The sequence below is a fragment of the Charadrius vociferus genome, unplaced genomic scaffold, assembly GCF_000708025.1.
Source record: "Charadrius vociferus isolate BGI_N301 unplaced genomic scaffold, ASM70802v2 scaffold109, whole genome shotgun sequence".
NCBI classification, from domain to species: Eukaryota; Metazoa; Chordata; class Aves; order Charadriiformes; family Charadriidae; genus Charadrius; species Charadrius vociferus.
The window spans coordinates 2,847,356-2,868,823 of NW_009650060.1; the positions used below are offsets into that span (position 1 = coordinate 2,847,356).

Genomic DNA, 21,468 nt, shown 5'->3' on the forward strand with positions numbered 1-21,468 from the left:
TCATTAATCTGACTGAATTTCACAGAGAAACATAGTATAGCAATAACCCACGAGCTCTGCATCCGACACCACAGAACAGCAAAGATGGCTACAGCAGTGATGAACAATGGGAAGTCACAGTTTTGTTCTAGACTAGAGTGATTTTTAACCTTTTAAATAAATTTCCTGTCGTGTTTAGAATACCTGTTGCAGTCTCACATTTAGGACCAAAGGAAAATGGGTCTGTTAACTCTGAAAAAGAGAGTAAAAGGTTATCATCTATAGCGCCGTGCAAAGAGCAATGAACCCCTACTCCAAAATATTGAGCTTTACAGCCAACCTGCCTGTGAACTTGTCCTCATCCTTTTCCTACAGAAAACCACAGCAAATCCTGTTGTCGGCAGAAGAAGGAAATCTGCCCAGAGGGAATGAGGGCAATGGTTGTCCTTTGGTAACAGCAGCCTCATGCCATTCCCAGCAGTGCTTTGGAGGAAACACAAAAAAGTCTATTGAGGCAAATCCCTTTCCCACATCTTTTTACTGCTACAGCCCAAAGGCTGCAGAGCCTCTAGGAAGGTCTTTTCCCCAACCTGTATGAAGCACAAACTCCCCTTTGTCCTTTCCATCTCCCGTTACTGCTCCTTCCCCAGGGTGAGCCCCGGCGAGGGCTTCTGCAGCCTGCGAGGCAATCTCGCCTCTCCAGACCCGACACCTGTTTCTCTCAGTTAAGCCAGTTTGTGTGTGCCTGCTTTAAAACCTCTTTTTTTGATTTTCCAGCTGTTCTGCCTTTTGGTGGCCACCTCAGTCCTCTCCAGCTGCTATCTTTTTAGGCACAGCTGTGCTGGCTCCATCCTCATCTGCTGGCAGCAGCCTTCTGCCTTCCCTTCATTCGCATCCATGGACATCGGCTGTATCCTTGTGGAATTAATGCTATTAAAATACCATTGAAGTATGTAAAGGATGAGAAGATGGCACAGGGATGAATGAGGGTTTTTTGCTCATGCACAGGAGAGAGAGTCACAGGATTTAACTTCTATTCTACACTAAGAGTACTTCATGAGTCTCTTTTTTTTTTTTCTTTTAAAAGTAGGATGTGGTTACTGTTTGGGTCCAGTCTACATTGACTAACATCATCACGTTCATGTAGACCAAAAAGGAGAGGAATTATTTGAAGGCGAAGTATCCTGGCTGCTAGACCTTTCCAGCTTCGTTTGCTTTCTACACCCTTTCTTGCACTATGTGAAAGTTTGTGCAGGAGATCAGCAGGTGAGAGGCAGCAACTGCAGCATTTTAGGATGTTTGCTAAAATGCAGTTGCAGAGTAGAGCAAGATGGCTAAAAAAAAATCTGATTACTTTTTTTACCTTTCCTCGGGGACAATTCCCACATACTCCATTCTTTCTTTAGCACTAAAAATGGTTTCTCTTCTCATTTACAGAGTAAGATATACAGTCTGTACTACAGTTCATATTTTTGGAACTTCAGATGCTCTTACGTCTTACAGGCAAATGTATATCCCTATTTATACTTCTTATATTGACCCAGTTACGCAGTGGCAATAAAATTCCATAATAAGAAATAAGAGCTCTCATTGCACATTCACAAAGCCCTCCAAAGAGTAAAGGAAGAACAGACTGTAAATCTCATAAATCCAGCCTAATTTATGCATAGTGAGAGTCTACAAATCAGACATTTTTATATTCCAGGATATTTATGATAAGATGGTGATTGTATAAAAAAAACCCAACAATAATTCAATAATTGATGATAAAATAACAAAATAGACAAAAGTTTTCCAAAAAAAATTTAACAAAAGTGAAATATTATAAACAATAATGTGGCCTGTAGGCATTAAATCAAATTTGCAGTGGGTGAGGGCAAGGATAGCATTTCAAAACTTTCAGAACTTTCTGATCCCCTGAACCAGAACCTTCCAGCTTTGCTGCTTCAGCAGCTGCAGTAATATGCAGATATTTCCTTTCATCAAATATTCCCAAGTAACCTGAGGGGGGGGGGGAAACCGTGGGGGGGGGGGGGGGCGGTATTCTAAGCATCATACTAATTTTCAGTGTCCAGAAGGTGTTTCAGGTGTTACATCCACAAGAGAAAAGGGATGGTCAGCTGGAGCTGTCAGTCCAGCCAATGTGGTTGGAGGCATCTTTGACTTTTTGCGTGCCACACAGATGACTTGTTTTGGTCACCCCCAGGTTCTGACAAGATATACCTGAAAGAGGATTTGGCAAATGCCACCATGCAGAGCTCCTTCAGTTACGTTATAAAAGCCCCTCCTATATGAACCCTGTCATTGCTCTCGCTCTGTCCATGACCCTTGCCGTAGAGACCTGCTGCATCAAATCCATCTTAGAAATAGATATTGTGCTGAAGTCACCTAGATTTTTACCTTTCAATAGCTAGAAATTCCCTAGTTTCCACCCTAAGTATGTTCATAGATGTTGCTCCTAAAGCGGGTGTTCTCACAACAACATTCTCCCTTAACCTTCAGGCTTCCCTTCCTCCTAGGTAGGTATCAGCAACATGACATACATCCTCAGTCTCCCTTTTGCTAGGCTAAGCAAATTAATTTTGATCGCTACTTACAAAACAAGCTCTTCTTTCCCCTGATTATCCTAATAGCCATTCCCCCTGCTTGCACAAATCTGAGCATGTACGAAGGGATCCAAATGAGGTCTACACAGTGGCATTAATTTGACTGTTGCTCTACTGTATTTTCAGCACTGAAAGCAGCTTTTCATATTACGGTGGAAACAGTCACCTTGTGATCAGATAGCGTATCCTTCTTTTATTGACCCAATTCTATTGTTAATTCTCAGGTTTGGTAATGTACTGCTCTGCCCTGGAAGTATTCAAGTCTCATTTGTATGTGAACAGGGCTTAAAAGGGTTTTTGGAGATAATGCTAGATAACAGTATATAAGACGTGTGCATACTCAATTCAATGGTATTTGTTAGAGAAAGGAGGAAAACGAATGCGCAGCAACAAAGGAAATTCTGTGACTCAGCTAGAAAGGTAAAAAGCAGGAATCCAGTAAATATCAGTCTTTTGAGATAATAGCTTTCACTGTTCAGCTATTCTTCACCAGTTCCTTATCTAAAGCCTCTGTGGCACACGCTGATGAGAGAGAATTCGACCCACAGAGCCTCACAGGGGGAAGCAAAGTACACTCTAGGCCCACTTTTCAGCCCCTTAACAATTATGAATGCTTTTTGTTGATCATATAGATTAGAAATCAGGCAAACACGACTTTCCTACCTGGAAGGCATGTTCCGATTTACAGTATTTCTGCTTATGGAACCTCTTTCTCCTGTTTCATATTGTTCAAGTGTGTGTCAAGGTCAATTTTGTCTGAGGGCACAGTGGCCAACAATGCAAAATTTGTGCTTGCATGATTTTTGTGTGATTATGAAATTCTCTTGCTGCTTTCAGGAATTCCCACGCAACCGATCGTTTCTGCCTTGCTCTTTCCAATTTAAGTCATTGTGAAACACTCCAAAAACATAAATGCAGATCATCCTGCTTCCTGCCTGACAGCAGTTTACAAAAACTGATGGTGAATCTCTTCACAGCTCTGCTTTTTTTTCTTTTTTCTTTTTTTTTTTTTTTCCCCCAGGCATCCTGGTGAGTCTGTCTTTCTCTAGGAAACATAAAGTATCCAGCCTGGTTAGTTAAAACTCAGCCTGGTGAGTAACATGCAGCACCACCAAAGCCCACGTGTCTTTCCTCCCTCCGCATCCCAAAAGAACGTGCCATCTACATGTCTAGGAGGCACTCAGTCCGATATCATTCTTCATAGTCACAGAGAGCTTTTATAAAAACAGAAGGTGCCGCATGGGGCTTGAAGAAGCAGGACAGCCATCCCATAGCCTGGGTGGCTGCAGCGGCCACCGTGGTCCCCCACCCCTTGCTGTGCATGAAATAAAGGAAAGTCAGGCAAAATACAGACATGTTGGAATCAAATGGCCTTTTTCTAGAGTGGAAAGATCAGGTAGGTAGACACCGATTTTATCCAAGACCCATAGGAGAAGATTACTTGTTGCTGTCTGATGTCCGCAAAGAGCCGCAGTCTTGCTCTCACTCAGCCTATCGATGCACTGGTGTTCACCTCTCATTTCAGTCTTCCGCAAGCAATATAATAATTTTGGAGGGTAATACTTATGTATTAGTGTCTGTATTTGACTTGAAGAGGCAGATGAATACAACTGAATAAGTGTCAACTGTTAGATCATGGGACTTAATGTATTTTTGGAAACCGGAGAGGGAAGTTTTAATTGCAGAAAGATTTTGAGATCACTGAGATCACTTCCATCTGATGCTAATGGCTGTGGTTTCCCAACTCAAACCCCAGAATTTGAAGCCAGACTTGGCACCCCTTTTGCTTAGATCACTTCTTATGGGCAGTAATGACCAGTAATGAAACAGCCAAAAGCCCAGGTGGCTCTCCTGCAAATGTACATTTCAGAGCCTTGAGACCTGATCCTGCAGCTGCCAGCTTCACCCTGTGAAAACCATTAGCAGCTGGCTTCATGTCTAGAAAAAGAAAATGAAATATGCTACATTTTCATGGCCATCAATCAGCAGATGCAGTGCCAGAAAAGCTTCATAATGATGTAGAAATTGCCAATTGACTTTGCAAAAAAAAAAAAAAATGTTCTTTTCAGGAGAGAAACATGTAGGCAAAAAACAACAGATGATCTCAACATCCGCTTGTGTGCATGGGGTAGTGATCCCTTTCTTGTTCGGATGGGAGGGGACTGAGAGCAGAAAGCACGTTCACTGCTGGGGGTAGGAGCGCTCGCCCTCGTACCTAAGGGTGGCAGCGGGGGCAGGAGCGTTTTTCTCAGCACCCGTCAGCACTACCTCCACAGAGCTGTGGCAGCAGGGTCATCCCCAGCCTTACCCAGGATCAGAGGAGTGGCTTTGCTTTCGTTGCTGAGGTTTCTGTTATTCTTGCTGGGAAGAAATTTCTGAGAGCAGAAGACCTTAAAATGAAAAATAAAGTTGGAAACCTTTGAGTTACAATACGGGTGCGAGCAAACACGGTGGGGAGCAAGACAAAAACACTAATGAACAAAATGTTACTTTTTGGGTTTGGTTGCTTTTTTCCCTAATGTTCTACAAAATGACTGAAAGCTATCAGCAGCATTGCTGCTCTTAAATGTTGCCTTTCCAAAGATTTGCCCGCATGTGCCCCTTTTTATTATCTTCACTGACTTCCTGACAGAGATACTGAAATGTCTGGCATGACTCACGCTGTGAGCAATCCTTTTGTGAGGACTGAATGAAAACAGGCTGATAACAAGGGCGATTTCATTAAAAAAAAAAAAAAAAAAAAAAAAAAGAAAACAGCCAGGTGACTGGTTATATGGGACGTTATTGAAATTATGCATGCAGAAGTCTAACACTATCATATTGTTTTAGATCATGTTTTCCATGGCGCGGGAGAAAGTATCTTTGTCAGCTCAGTGGAGAAAGGTTGGAGATGATTGAAGTAAAACAGCAGGAGGAGGCTGATATGATTAAGTCACATAGCCAACTGCCCATGTATAACACAGTAATGGAGGTGAAAGTAGAGGGCAAACTAAAATTAAGTCGAAAGGACACGGGAGACAAAGGGCTACACATATAGGACAAGGAGAGGATGTACAATGAGCTGATTTGTACAGCAGGCAGAGTGCAAAATTTTCATGCCCTTATTTAGATATTTCCTGTTAATATTGATGCAAATGCCGTACTAACTAGTGCTGGAATGGACAGTCTGTTTAGCGAGCACGCATGGAGAGAGGCATGTTTAATTAATTTTACAGTCGTGGGCAGAGAGGTCAGATGACAGCCTGTGAGTAAAATCCCCAGCAGCCAGATTGGACAACAGGAGAAAAAATAGAGTATCTGGGAGAAAAGCGGGGTCGTCTCTGGATCCACTTTGGTAATTGTTCACACCTCTTCAGCAGAAAATAAAGTCTTAATTTGGCTACAAGCCACCAGGTAAGAATATAATTTTGTGGGAAATCTTGGTTGCTCCCAAGACAATGTAGTCTACTTTAAATTGTTCCCTCTGGGCAGAAGGATGATGGATACAAGTCACAAAACAACTGGTCACATGAGCCACAAGGCAACCAGGTTATTGGCACCATAGTGCTCTCCAAGGAAGAAACGATCCATAAAAAGTCATTAGAAACTTCTGCAGTTTGATGCAGAGGCTGCTGCAGGTCACATCATTTCAGGTTGTCATTTGTTCCACAGCAATATCAAATAAGTATGTTGGGGGAATGGAAAGCTTGCAAGCATCACTTTTGCTAGTCATCTTCATGGTGCTACTTCATTTTTTTGTGACACTGTCTTGGCTTGAGGCCTAAGTTCAGAAGAATTTCCATGACAATTTACATCATTACGTACACTCACAGAGAGGTGTGCAAGTCACAGTTACCATCTCCAAATATTTCCAGAAGGCAGAAAGACTGCCTGGTACCATCATGCAGTCATCAGACACTACAGAACGGGCTGCTAGAGATTCCTATAAATTTATGTGACCCCTAAGAACATATTATTCTCTCCATCTGTGGATAAGGAACTACAAAACCGGAAAACAGTAACAGGGTGCTAGATACAATCCCAGGAAGGAGTGAAAGATCTAACTCATTCCAAGGTGAGGAAGCAGTCAATGCCTTGAAGAAGCCAACAGGACACTATCCAACACTTGGGGCAGAGCAATCATTTCACCTTCCATCTATTGATACATGAAGTTGTGATGGGAAGTGCTCACAAACCAGGAAACCCCAGAGCAAAGGTTGTTTGTGCTGCCTTAATTTGCTCATTGTGCTTGCAAATTCTAATCCAGTCTCTGTGGCACAACCACACACTGATTTGCTCAGGGACTGGCTCTTCCTTCAGTGCCCAGGATAGATGGCACTCCATTACCGAGCCAGGAGCCAGTATGTCATGTCGTTCGTATTTGTGAGCATATGGCTTTAATGTGTGTATGCCACAAAGTAGCAAAAACCATCTTGGAAGTGCCATTCATTTCCTGATAGGCTTTTTCCTTCTTTATTATAGTAACTAGGTGCTTAATGTGCAGTCATTAATTTACTTTCACAGCCTTTGTGGGGTGAAGGGGAAATATTATTAATGTTATCAAGGCAAAGGAAAGTAGTGCAGGTCCATTAACAGGGGAGGCGAGCAGGTAAAATGACATAGGGAATACAGATGCATTCAAAGCCTTTGTTGCTTCAGTCTTCTCAGAGAAATTTAATTACAATCAGATATTTAGCAGTTAATTTCAAGACAGTAATAGGAATACCAGGCACAAAAAGAAGAGAGACAGCTAAAAATGGGTACATCCTGGTTGTCAGTAGTTGCTGAATCTGCCTTGAGTAATAGCCAAATCATTATTTGAATCATTAAAAATTATCTTCAAAAACTTATGGAGAACCTCTGAGACCCAAAGAAGGACAAAGACAGAAGCACAAATTCAGTACTTAACATCAAAAAGTAAAAAAAGTGTGGTTTGAGAACCTTCAAATCAACCACACTACCTTCAATGCAGGTTCCTAATGACTTATAACTCACAGAGTTATTAGGGAAAATTCACAAGAATAAAATTTGTTACTGAAGGTAGGGCATATAAAGCACAGCAACTCATTAGACCTGTGCACTTGGACTTGAGAGGCCACAGCTGGAGTCACATGTCTAATTTTGATCATCATACTTAAATAAAGCTGGACAAATTAGTGGTGGTTCACAAAGGGAGCAGCAAAGCTAATAAGGGGTCTGGAAACGGGAGCTGCAAGGAAAGTTAAAAGAAATAGGCTTATCTTAGAGAAGAGAGCACTGAAAGGGGTTGCGTTTAGTCTTCTGACGCAGGGAGTAGAGAAGGCAGCAGTTATTCCCCATATCCAGGGATGGCAGAGGAAGAGGGAGACCCGTCCGACCTTGGCCCAGGGGAAGTCTGGACTCTGTATAACCATGAGGGAGTTAAGTGGTGGGACACCTCATCTGGGGAGATCGGTATTTACAAAACCTCCTTCACCTGCAGCTGAAAAGGGGATAGGAAAACCCTAGAGGTGGGTGGCTTAGCAGTATTAGATCCTGCCTCAGAAAAGGAGAAAATAAGGTGATGGGAAAGAACTAATTGCACTATATAAGCCGACTTCCTTCTCTGACAGCGTTGCTGGTCTAGTGAGTAAAAGGCAAGCACGAGGTGTGATGTATCCTGGGTTCACCAGCATCTTCAGGCCAATGAGTTAAGAGTTTCAGAGACAGGGGTATGGGGTTAAAAGTGTCCCAACCACTGAAGTGTCTGATCGCTGAACCCAGAGCTGCCCAAATGTGAACGGGGCACAGATCTGCTCTCACCTTCCATGAAAAGTGCAGAAGCTTCTTTTCACTCTTTCACACTGAAATGAAACAAAACCCCTTTGAAATGTTTAGTAAAAGTACTTAGAAAAAGAGGGAAAGATCTTCCCCTCCATCCCCTCTTCCCCTCATTGATCCCCTGATAGCCATCAGCCCAGGAGATAATAGCATTAATTTGGGAAGTTTTGCTCAGGGAGACTTAGAGTGGAGCCCGAGCCTCTCATTTTGTGGTCTCTCATGTGTTTTGATTATTCCAAAGTACAGAGCTTTCTCCCTTTTCTTTTCTCCCTTTTTTTCCCAGAAGAAATTCCATACTAAAAATTACACAACAGTAAACTCAAAAGGAAAAACCCGCTTCTGTGAAAATCTCAGCTGTGGCAAGTCAACATTTTCCAACAGAAAAATTTTTCATCAGAAAGCTCACAGCCAGCTCCGACATCGAAATTTCAGTAGCAGCTAAGCTTTAAGTGCCTCATATTTCTGCATATCAGGGTCGTCAGTCAGGCACCCAGAAAACAAAGAGCAAAAAAGTAATGATCACCTCTGACACGGCTGGAGTGACTTATCCAGCGTGACACAGGCCCTCGTGGCAGCCGTATCAATCACCTCCTCGGGGCAGCGTTCTCGGATTATTTTTTTTCTCCAAAACATCAATACCAGCAAACATTTTTTAAACACTGTCATCCATTTCAGTCAATCTTATTCTTCATAATTTCAGTCTCTTTCTATTGGGAAATTTGAAGTTTATTTCATAGTATGAAGCGTCAAGAGAACAACTGCATCAAGGAACGACATCTTTTCCCTTGCCACTTACATTTGTTTGCCTGAGAAATATCTGCAGTAGCAGAACATGCACATCCACACAAGCAAGAAAGTCAGGAACAATTGTGATGCACCACTACATACGAAGCATCTCTTAGACACATTAAAAAATGTAAAATTCAAAATCTCTGCATGACCAGAGATCAGATCTTTAGGTAGTTTGATCTTGCTACCCAACCTTCTACTTGCTTTTTTCCCTCCTTCATAACATTTGGATTATTTAGATAAAATCTTAATGGGTAAAGCTACTGCTTTTCTAGCTTATCCATGCAATTGCCTTAACTCATTTATATGCAATAATCTCACAAAGAGCTTATACTTTTCACTTTTATCAGCCAAAAAGCATACTGGAATTAACATATGGTATCTCGCTCTATTCACTTTATACTGATTCCAAATACTCAGGGGCAAGTTGTTAGCAGACAGAAAGTAAAACAAGCATGTAACATCCATGCCAAGTCCTAAATAGACAAGGGTGTGAACAAACCTCCCCCTTGCTGTTGAGCAAGAGGGGACCGCTCGGAGCCCTCTCCTCAGAGGGGTGCTGCAGATGTTCCCCTGGGGCAGCACCTGAGGCCCCGAGCAAAAGAATTTGCAAAGTTTACAGGGAATTTCTGGGAGCTGCTCAGAAAGATAAGATCTGCTTCAAACCAACACACTGTTAAGAGCACAGACCAAGCAATGGTAACGTCTCTTAAAGTTCACAAATGTTATCCTACGTGTGGAAAATGGGGTAGTGCATAATCCGTGGTGTGACTCATAGGGTTTCTTTCCCCTGTCCGTGTAAGAGGGGCTAAATCACCTGTGGTGTTAATTTTACTTGTGCCAGAAGAAATGATTAATTGTTTTGTTTATTCTCTTTAATCTTAACGTAGTTTGTTAACAGCTCCAACTCCTGCTTGGTCTGGCAGAAAAATAATCAACTCTTATTTTAGCTATTATATATATCTCTCTCATAAAAAGGCTGAAAAGCAGACTCTTACACTGTCTCCACGTATACCATATGCACACACAAATATGATCACATCTCAGTTCTTTACATCCTGTCCTCATGGGAAAGGAGACTTAGCTTAATGACTATTTTCAGAGCCTTTTGCAAAGAGACGGTCTGCCATTTCTCATGAAACCACCGCCAAAATAACCTGCTGTTGTAAGAAATCTTTGGAATGATTTTGGCTATGCAAAATTACTGCAAATTATTATTGCAAATAAGATTCAATCTGTATAAAAATCTATGTCATTCTTGGCACATACCCATGAAGTCCGTGGATGATCTTAAGAAAAGGTTTGCCTTGAAAGAGAAGAGGTCATTTTTCCTACCTTAGAAGAGGATTTTAAATGATGGGACACATTCCAAGAATAGGTCTAAAAAGAAAATATGAAAGCTGCAATCCTATGATCAGAGTGATAATGGTTTTGGTCCCTGATTAAAGAGATATATTCAGCTTTGATGTCCTCTTTGTAGTCAAGGAGTCATAATGAATAAGTAACAAATACCAAGAAATGAGTTTGAGAGAAATACAGAAATTAACTAGTTGAGATGACCACTTCAGTCAGACCTACACTGTATTATCCATATCAGCGATTGAGACCCTAATGACAGATCAGTCTTGCTGGCAACATGTACAAATTTGCACAGTGGCTAAGAAGAATTGTGACCTAAAATGATGCAAAATTTAGGAAGGAGAGTTGTCTCTCAGGACAGATGAAGATGAAGACTGTGTCTTGCTGTTGAAGAAATACATAAAAAAATTGCAGCTGACACGAATCCAGAGTGTTTTGGATGCATAGCTAGGGGAGCCATTCATTTATGTGGCTCAACAGTACAGTATGGGAGATAAATCTGAATTAGACAGCCTTGCTTGATGTAGAGGACAGGGAATACCTCTATTATAAAAGGACCGTCAAGAGACCAAAGTGGACTCCCTGCCTCATGTTCCCATGCAGATGTTGTAGCAATAGTTTAGAGATAAGAAGGATTATCATGAAAAGCAGTAGGCTGACCCTCTTTTCAGCCCGGCTCATGCCAAAATGCCTCTGTGTTCTTTACACTGGGTAATCAGGCTTGGGAAAAGTGCCATGCCAAGTCACACTGCATTCTCCTATATATTTATGTTGTGTGTAGGCATTGCTTTCCTGATGCCAGAGCAATAGGAGCTGTAAAACTTTCAGCTTGTAATGTGATGGGAGTCTTGCAGGAGACCTGCGTTTTGGATCTGGTTGTCCTGCAGTCAGAATTAAAAGAATAAAAAATAAGGGCTCATCATACGGAGCAGCTCATGTGAATGAAGGCAGTTGAGACAGGGAAAAGGAAAGCAGAGACTGTGCTCCTTGGAGCAAACACGATGACACGAGTGCCCTCAGGAGAGTGTTTTGTGTGAACGGAGCTCGGGTTAAAATGCCATTGGTGACACTTTTCTCTACATCAGCAAGTCCTACCATAGTTTCATTTGGAACGTGACAAACTATTGGGCCTGGAAAAAAAAAGCTATATTTTTCTAAAAGTTTAAGTATTTCCTTTCAACATCTTTGCAAATGAAATGACTGGATGTCTCCTGCATCCAAGGTACTTAATTTCAGGTTGAAGAGAAGTTTAATCTGACTTTCAAATACTATCAGTCTGTCTTTGTGACTTTAGAGATTCTGTTTCTCTTGAAAAAATGAAAGGTTTCATTTTAGATTGAAATAAGTCATATTTCCTCACTGGACCGGTGAATTGCAGATCATCTACTTACTAAATTCTCCATGTGCCGGTAACATCTGTTCAACAGTTGCCTTTTTCAAAATTTACTACAGCACAGTATTATTGCAGTGCTTTTCTGTCCCTCCTACATGCAGTCTTTGCCTTTCTGCTTTGCTCTGGGTGCTGTCTGTACTTATATTATTGCAGCAGGAAAATGCAGAACATTAGCATCTGTTAATCCTTTTATACCTCGAGTCTTCACATGTTTGGCCAACTCCGCTTTTCATTGCGCCTGTCTGTCTCTGGAATAGCCTCAAAAATCCAGATACAGCAAAATAACCCAAAGTGTAGCCTGGCCCCGTGGTACTGCTGGAAGGCTATTTTAGAATTAAGATAATTCAGTGGTTTAAGTGTGTTTGCTGGATCCCTAGGAGCAAACTTTTATCCCAGTTTGCAGGGATTTAGCCATTCAGTTGTTATTAATATTGAGCCATGCTGCTGAATCTACATGTTCTGTAAGGAAATAACCTAGATTGTAGTGCTTTCCTTTACACTAGACACTTATTTCAGCAAATAATAGAAAGGATGAAAGGAAACTTGTCCTTAGCCTACAATTTTACAGTGGCACGACAGAGAAAGAATGAGAGGCTAAAAAATAGCTAGCAAAGATCTTCACAGTAAATTTGGACCCTGGCTTTTCTTTCACACCACATTTGAAAGTAATACGTGGGGTAAAATAGAGAGTTGCAGTTCCCGCCAAAAGGGTAAGTTGGAGGTAGGTGGGTAAATGGTGGGGGCTGACGTCAAAAGGAGAAAAATAGCTGCATCTTGGTCCTGCAATCCCAGTGTGATTCACCTTGGCAGGCTGGAACATCAGGTCTTCTGGTGTTCGTCAAACAGAAACACAGACCTGCCTGCGATGTGCTTCGCATGAGAGACAATAAGCCTTGTGCTGCATACTTCTGTTGATGAAAAGCTCATTTTTGGACTGCTGAGACCAAAACACGCCAAACATGATCAGCTGCAGAATTATTCTAGTCAATGCAAAAGACTGAACAAAAAACAACTCAAACTCTAACCTAAAAAAACAAAAAAGCAATTCAACATCGATTTTTCAAAAGAAATAAAATGAATTAAGAATCAGGCAGGTTGGGAAATTCTTTGAGAGACACCATGATGTTATTTTTGACCACCCTTTGTCTCTGAACTTTATGGACAACAAATGTAATTTTAAGGGTAAGGTTGCTTAAATAACATGGGGTGAGAGTGAGAGTCCAGTAAGGGTGTTTACTCATTACTCATACAGTCCATAATAAAGCATCTGGCCCACCTCTAAAACAAATGAATGCAGTTATCCAAAGCAGTTCAGCTTTGGTAATCCATGAGGAGCAATATTCTTTGCAGCACAGCAAAGACCAGCAAGGCAGGAGAGCAGGAGCCACCACAACCAGGAGGCTGAGCAGGGAGATGCCGAAATTTCCACAATGAGATGGGAGCAAGCGACAGCAGGTAAACCTTGTCCTTTAGGAACTTTGCATCTATCTCAACCACTTCAGAAGTCTCATCTGTGAAACCTCTCCCACAGCTAAGTGCTTCTGTCAGAAACTCTCTCGCCTAGAAAAAAAAAAAAAAGGAGATATTTTTCTGTCTCATTATAGCCAACAAGGAGAGATTGAGGCAAATAAACTGGTTTTAATAACCTGCTTCCCAATTTCTGCTCCGCAGGGATATCATGAGGCAGCAGAACATCTTGGTATCAGACCTGTAGATGTTTGTGATGAAATTACGCATTTTAGAAACGTAATTGAATATGCATTACTGCAAAGAAAAATAAAAGGAAGGGAAACAGCTTTGGAAGCTGGCAAAGATGGCATGTTCTTACTTGTATTTAACAATATATAGTTAACAAAACTACACAAAAGAGTGCATTTTCAGTGGGAGGGGGGTCTGCTGTGGAATACCCAAGTGCTCAGGCCATCGCCCAGCACATGGCAGACCTGGTTTCGAGTCAGGGAAATCCAGACATCTCTAAATCTGCCAGTGGAGCTCAAATCCAGCATAAGGTGTTTCAAGGTCACTCCCTCTCCTTTTGCCTGTTTTTTTTGCCTTTCGTTACTCTTCCGCCAGCTCTATCCTTCAGACTGTGCCCCGAGCACATCCAGCATCTCTTTGAGCATATCCACTGCTTGCAAACAATGTTTGTACAACTCAGTTTGACATCAAGGCTAGAAAAGGTTAATGGCATCCTCATTTCCCAATGTAGAAAGACGAACATTGTGGGAAACAAAAAATAGAAAGCCTTCTTGAAGTCACCTATGAATAAATGTGAACAGGTGTAAGGTCTGCACAGCAGCATGTGGCACTGCCGCTTCTCAGTCTTTCACAGGCAAACCCCTTTTTATTAATGAGCTGACAGGCGTGTTATTCAAACCGCGGGGTTAAAAACATCATTACATTCCTGTAATATTCCACCCACACGGTGGATACTGTAGGAGATGCAATAGTCAGCCTTGCACTTGGGACCACAGCCAAGACATGCACTTGTTTGGAGACGTAAGTCCACGGTATGTCTTTTGAAGTGATATATACCTGCTTTAGTGGGAGCTAAGCCTTCTCTGAACTGCGTTAACAGTAGAAAACGATAGAAAGAGAGGTGCCAGGGCTTCCAAGGTAAGTTTTAGCTATCTGTGCTTGTGAGGGATATTAGCAGATGCCGGACAGATCTACTATGCAAACTCTGTTCTCTAAACAACTCATAACACACAACACAGAAATGACCAAAGCCTGACATTCACCAGGTTTCACATAATCAAATTTTACAAGTTTCAAAAGCAACTCAACAATGACTGCAAATTGCTAAAGAATAAAGTAGCAAATGATAAATTGATTGCCTGCTGTTTCTTTGTGTACTAATTTGTGTTATGGCTTTCCAATCTGAAATTGCTTGAGTAGAATTTTGCTGTTTGTTTTTTTAGCTCAAATTGCAAATGAAATGACTGTGGTAAACTGAATGCATCAAGTGTAATGAAGAATTGATCAATTGTTATGTTGTAGGGCTTTTCTGAACAGTGCTTTCTAGCCTATCTTCTTAAGATGAAAATTACAGTTATTAGCCAATTGCCAAGAAAGAATGCAAAATTGAGTCTGGTTTTGATAACAGAAAGATGGAAGAAAACCTGAAACAGTGCATGTCTGCATATAATCACCTTGTTTTACCTATGGATGGTGATACACAGATGACATTTTCTTTTGAATTATTCCCTAGCAAAAGAAACAACTCTGGTTCTGGCTAGTTCCTCCTTCAGGAATGCTGTGGGGTTTTTTCACACCATCCTTTTCAATAAAAGGTATAGCTCTATTTTATAAGCTAAAAGACTACTCTCACTGTTATCAGACAAGTAGGAGGCGCAGGAGTAAAACTGAAAGCTCAGCGTGGAAATGGCTCCATGGAAATAAAAAATGACTAGGATTCATTTTGTCTGGTGAGAAGAAACTATACTGCATTATCAGTGTCTAAGAAAGAAAAAGAGTGGTTCCTCTCAAGAATACCCCATCCCACAGTCTGATTTTCTTCTATTGAAATTCTAAAGAACTAGAAAGTGCCAGGGCTACACCTTCTGTAAGAAGCACTGGCACCGTACTGACTGTGGTGGAGGAAATCCCCATCCCACACCATCCCATCCCATCCCATCCCACCCATCCCTGCATGGGAAAGCCCACACACAGCCTGGCCAACCATCAGGACACAGAGCTCAGAAGACCTTCTAAGGACACAAATCTCCCCAGCACGTTTGCAATAGTTTTTCAGTGAGCATAAATGTTAAGACACACGAACCTGCACTGTGATCAAAGTTAGTTCAGTGTAAATGAGAAAAAAAATCAGTGGGTTTACCTTCTGCACGGCTGATCCTGATCAAAACACATCTGCCTATAATATGCACCATATGGGGCAACAATTGTCTTGTGTTTATTCCTACGCCTCCCTAATCCCCTGTGTCCTCTGTAAGCCTGCGTATCTGTACCTGCAGCTCCAGCTGGATGGCCAGAGAAAGGCATTTTGCTTTACGCACATATAATTACGGGGATGTTTTTTCTTATTATGGTAATTACATCCTAAAAGATGGCACAGGTAGCAGCTGTAAAGGTAATGAAGACTCAGCTGATACCAGCTGAACTGGATTTTCTTTTACATCAAAAAGCAGCTTCTAGCTGAAGTCCTTATAGATTCCTGAAACCCTCGTATTTTTGTGAATGCTTCTACTACTTCTGGTAAATAACTGAGACAGAATCATACAATCTAGAGATCCGTGGAGCAACCAAAGCACACATGACCCTAAACAAAAAGGAAAATTAGTACCTGTTAGAACAGTGAATGGGGACTGAATTCCTCTAAATAAAAGTAGTCAATGCATTTATTTGGAGGTTTTCAGTAAAGGTACTGAAAGTCGTGCTCTTTCATGGCGTGAATAGGCTTCAACAGATCTTGTTCAAGTGCTAGATGCACAGTGAGCGGCATTTTCCACAACCAGAGGTACGAGATTATCTTGAAATATCACTGTGGCTGAGGGAAACTGCTGGCTGGAACTGTGACTGTCCTGTTGCTATAGGAGGAAGGAACTAATACATTTTAATTTTGAAGATAATCATGACTATATGTACAGGAACTGTATCTTTCAAATGTTGAAGAAACAAACTGTGAGGATTGTTGATTGACTTAGTTTCAGGAAATCTATTAGACTTAATGTCGTACTTCCACAGTTGGGAGTACACAGCTTTATCTTATCACACTGGCCAGGCGGGCCGCCGACTATTTCTAGCTCATGACCTTTTATTTTAATATTTTTAAATCCATCCAAGGTGCTATAATGCATGAGAAGGGTTTTTGCATCGGCAGCAGGAGCTGCTCTGTGCTCCAGCCCATTTTGCGTCAACTCTCTCCAACTTTCAAAGAGCGGGCAGCCTACGGACAGATGAAGGACAGGGTCAAAGACCTGAATTTTGGTAGGCAGGTAGTGAGATCCTTCCAGGTTTGCATATTATTTGGGAAATGGAGCGCGTCCCTGTACATTGCTGCAGAACAGTAATGAATAAAGCCTTACTCCACAGGCAAGAGCAAACCAAACCATTCTTCCTAAATGTCAAAACCCTGACAGAAAAACCCATTATAAACATGTGAGGAGTGTGTGTGGCTGCCGAAACCACTACTGTGCCAGTGAATGGAATGAATAATAGCGATGAATAATAGCAAAACAATAGCAGGAAAAATTGCCTCGTCACCCTGCATACATTAGGAATTAAATCACACCCAGGGCACACGCATGAATCTGGCATTTGGCAGCACTAAGCTGCCTTCACTCGGAGTCCCCTTATCTTTCTGCCAGTCTCTGCTGCATCCCAGATGCACTGACAATAAGTTAGTGGTGACACTTTCCCCAACACTATATCATCCACATACAGAATTAAATTGAAGAAGTGGGGGGAAATGTGGCCAAAATTCAGCATTTGCCATGGGAGCAGTCTGGAAAATGTGTGGCTCGCAAATTGTAATTAGCCTGTGTTGCAGTTGAGGCATGGAAACAGCTCCAGCTCTCAAAGGGGTAAACCATGGAAATCAAATTTCCATCTGAATAGAGCCCAGTGGGTTCTAAAATCAAAACATGTGAGTTTGTTTTTGCTACTGCTATTTAGGAAAGCTACATTTGCAAGTGTATGTTCAACTGAGATTAGGAGGTAAGAAAGAACCTTTTCATTTAATTTCATTTTTTCATTCTGAGGGATGAGAGCAAAATACACCAATCAATAACAATAATTATAATTTTCTTTTTATTGATTGTTCAGAAGTCCTTAAAGGCATCATCATTAACTTAAAGATAACTTGAGGAAATTTATGAGGTTTTTAATTCTCTTCTGACACAGCAATTGTAAGTGATTTCTATATTCAGATGTTCAGCCTTCCTGGCTCCGAAGCCTAGCCAGAATTAGCGAGGATGAGACTTGGTAAAATTTAATAGAGTAATTGACACAATTTGGCTTTGTTGCTTCTTCTAACTGGCGCATTCAATAGATGAGTCTATATTTCACAAAGTAAGGGAAGTACAGACTTCGCCTGTCCTGTCCAGCTGCCCATTACTTTTTCTCCTTGTGATCATGTGTCGTCCCTCTTGTGCCCACCATGTTCTTCTTGAGCAATTTTCACATAGATGAGAGATGCCAGATAGCAAGTCCTGGAGACCAAAACATTTTAAAGGACAACAGTTCTGCTGGAAACTTCTTGGTTTATTCAGGTCACAGAATCACAGAATCACAGAATGGTAGGGGTTGGAAGGGACCTCTGGACATCATCTAGTCCAACCCCACTGCCAGAGCAGGGTCACCTACAACAGGTTGCACAGGACAGCGTCCAGGCGGGTTTTGAATGTCTCCAGAGTGGGAGACTCCACAACCTCTCTGGGCAGCCTGTTCCAGTGCTCTGCCACCCTCAAAGGAAGGAAGTTCCTCCTCATGTTAAGATGGAACTTCCTGTGTTCCAGTTTGTGCCCATTGCCCCTTGTCCTGTCACTGGGCACCACTGAAAAAAGACTTCCCATCCCCCTGGCACCCTCCCTTTAAGTATTTATAAGCATTGATAAGATCCCCCCTCAGTCTTCTCTTCTCCAGACTAGTCAGACCCAAGTTCCTCAGCCTTTCCTCATAAGAAAGACGCTCCAGTCCCCTAATCATCTTAGTAGCCCTTTGCTAGACCGCCTCCAGCAGATCCCTGTCCTTCTTGAACTGGGGAGCCCAGAACTGGACGCAGTACTCCAGATGTGGCCTCACCAGGGCAGAGCAGAGGGGGAGGATGACCTCCCTCGACCTGCTGGCCACACTCTTTTTGATGCACCTCAGGATGTCATTGGCCTTCTTGGCCACCAGGGCACATTGCTGGCTCATGGTCATCCTGTTGTCCACCAGGACGCCCAGGTCCCTTTCCACAGAGCTGCTCTCCAGGAGGTCAGCCCCCAACCTGTACTGGTGCATGGGGTTATTCAACCCCAGATGCAGTACTCTACACTTATCCTTGTTGAACTTCATAAGGTTTCTCTTTGCCCAACTCTCCAGCCTGTCCAGGTCACGCTGTAAGGTGGCACAGCCTTCTGGCGTGTCAGCCACCCCTCCCAGTTTTGTGTCATCAGCAAACTTGCTGATGGTACACTCTATCCCTTCATCCAGGTCATTGATGAATATATTGATCAGAACTGGACCCAGTAGTGACCCCTGAGGGACACCACTTGTTACAGACCTCCATGGTCAGTGGGCCACGCACGTGTTGTTGTCCCAGAAAATAAATACTCGGCTCCTTCATCATCTCTATTTATGAAGCACTGAAGAAAGCACTTTTCAGCACATCTCCTGTGACAGTGCTCCAAACTCCACATTAAACTGCCCAGAAGTTCCTCAGGCTTTGCTCACATTCCTCAAGGGGATCTCCTGTTGTCACCTACTTTATCAACCCCTCTTGACACCTCTTATGGCCCCTTGCGAAACATACGGCTGCCTCTGTCTGCGTACTCCTGTGTGAGCTGTACATAGTACATTATTCTGCAAAGTATTCAGGGGAATCACAGACTGGCAGAGCAGTTTCATGTAATCAATTCCTCCTTTCTAAACCACAGGTTAAAAATAGAAATGCAAGCCAAGATAAGAGACACTAGCATGAATAAATAATCATTTTCTCTGGAACTGAATGTTGGCCCTTGGTTTGTCAATAGTATATTGCTTTATTTCATAGAAGACCAGTATGATAAGTGACCTTGTTCCCAGGCAAATGAAACTCAGATGGTTTATAGAGACAACATCTCTCTTCCTTGAGATTGTGGGAAGATGTTTTTCAACTACGCTTTCTTTCAGGGCCCCATGCTATCGCCTTTGTGCAGAAAAAAAAGAACTCTCTAAAAACTAAGCAATAAACTCACTAATTCTGCCTGATGGAAGTAACCTCTAGTAAGAGTTTCAGTTACATATATCTTAAGTACAAAATATCAAGGGTGTCGTATAAAGAATCCATGGGACTGAGGGAAGAAGGAAAGGGATCTCTTCCCACGTCGTTGCCTCTGTCATTGGTGCTTGGACCACACTCAGGCACTGCAGGAGGTTGTATTGCAGGCTCTGTTTTGTTTCCCACATCGCAGATCCCTAGAGCCGAACAGTCTAAAGCCTACCTTGAAAGAAGAGTATTTACTCTGTAAGACATACACGTGAAAGAGTCTTCAATTGTATGCTGAGTTCCCTGGGTTACAAGAAGATGCCTTACTTTCAAAACAGTGAAATATCTAAGGGCAAACATTAAGCAGCAGACTCCTAGAAAACCATGTTCCTGTTTGGCCTGATTTTTCTTCTTCTTAATTCTGTCTGTTATTCAGTACAAATAATATGTGTGAAAAACGTCTTATTATTTTCAGCGGGTGCTCAGCCTCTTCCTGGGTCAAATTTTCTATAATTACATTCATTTTACACAACGGTTCATTTATCTCCATCAATTTTGTCTTATGAACGCATTATGACTTGTTCAAGACCTGGCCATTATAAGTATGTGGTGTTTATACAATGGGCTTCCTTATCATTTCAGTTCAGTTGGAGGTTCTTCTGCTTCTGAATTAACTGAAAATAGCTTTATTTATTAGCTATCAGGGTTTTCATAAAGTTATTAAGTTACACCTACCAGAGGAACATACATGGTTCAAGCATTTTTATGTAGTAATCACTTTCACATTCACAACAAATTTCTGCCTCTCAATATTCTTAGGAATGAAATTTTTGTTATTAGAGTGCAGAATGATTGCATTAAAACCTTAGCAAATATTGGTGAAATAAGGCAGAAAGTTTCACCTGTAACAAACTGTCAGATGTTTCTTAGCTGCAAATATCTGCCTTATCTAGTAATAGACCATCGCATCGACCAAAAGAAATTTTTAAATGCTGTCAGATCAGAGCCTTCTACTGTTATTTTGAACACAGCCATTAAGAGCTTGGAAAGAATTTCCCTTTCCCAGCATCTGCCTTCCTTTTCTGCCCTCTCTTTCGATGTATGGTAAATCATATGACAGGGAAGTAGATGGCACTGACACCCTGAAAACTTCAGAAGCTTTCACCTGAGCTTTGCTAAGTCAGTGAAATACAGCCACCGGGCATGGAAGTGGCTGGCAATGAAAAGCTTTCCTTCTGTCTCTAAAAAAGAAAGAGAAGAAAGCAAACACGTCCCTTGTCTGCAACTAATTTGGAGTTATGGCTTAATAGCCTAGGCATTTCAGACTGATTTTTCCAAATGAAAATCTTCCATAATTTTCCCTTCCCGCGAAGAGAAATTCAAACATTCTGGAAAATGTTTTGTTCCACTATGGATTGTAAGAGACAAAAAGTGGAAATCTGAGGGAGGGACTTCAAAAATTTACTGTATGTCATACAAATGTCAAAGATACGAGTATTATTATACAAAATTTGAAAAATATATATAGAGAGAGACATTCATATACCTTACATACACTTATGTGTGCATATTTTCAAATGTCGTACATCAGAAGCTCCCCAGCACCTCCCGTCTCTGCCTTTGAGCGAAGCCATGTGCAAGCCGGAGGGCAGCCC

At 41.8% G+C, this 21,468-nt stretch overlaps 1 protein-coding gene across 1 annotated transcript in view; it reads left to right on the plus strand.

Moving 5' to 3' along the window:
• The first annotated feature begins 3,824 nt into the window (after nt 1-3,824).
• Nucleotides 3,825-21,468, plus strand: part of LOC104292346 (von Willebrand factor D and EGF domain-containing protein-like) — a 116,398-nt gene continuing 98,754 nt past the window's right edge. Inside the window, exon 1 of the mRNA XM_009891710.1 lies at nt 3,825-3,981. Within this exon, the coding sequence (XP_009890012.1) occupies nt 3,825-3,981 (157 nt within the window). The remainder of the gene's footprint in view (nt 3,982-21,468) is intronic.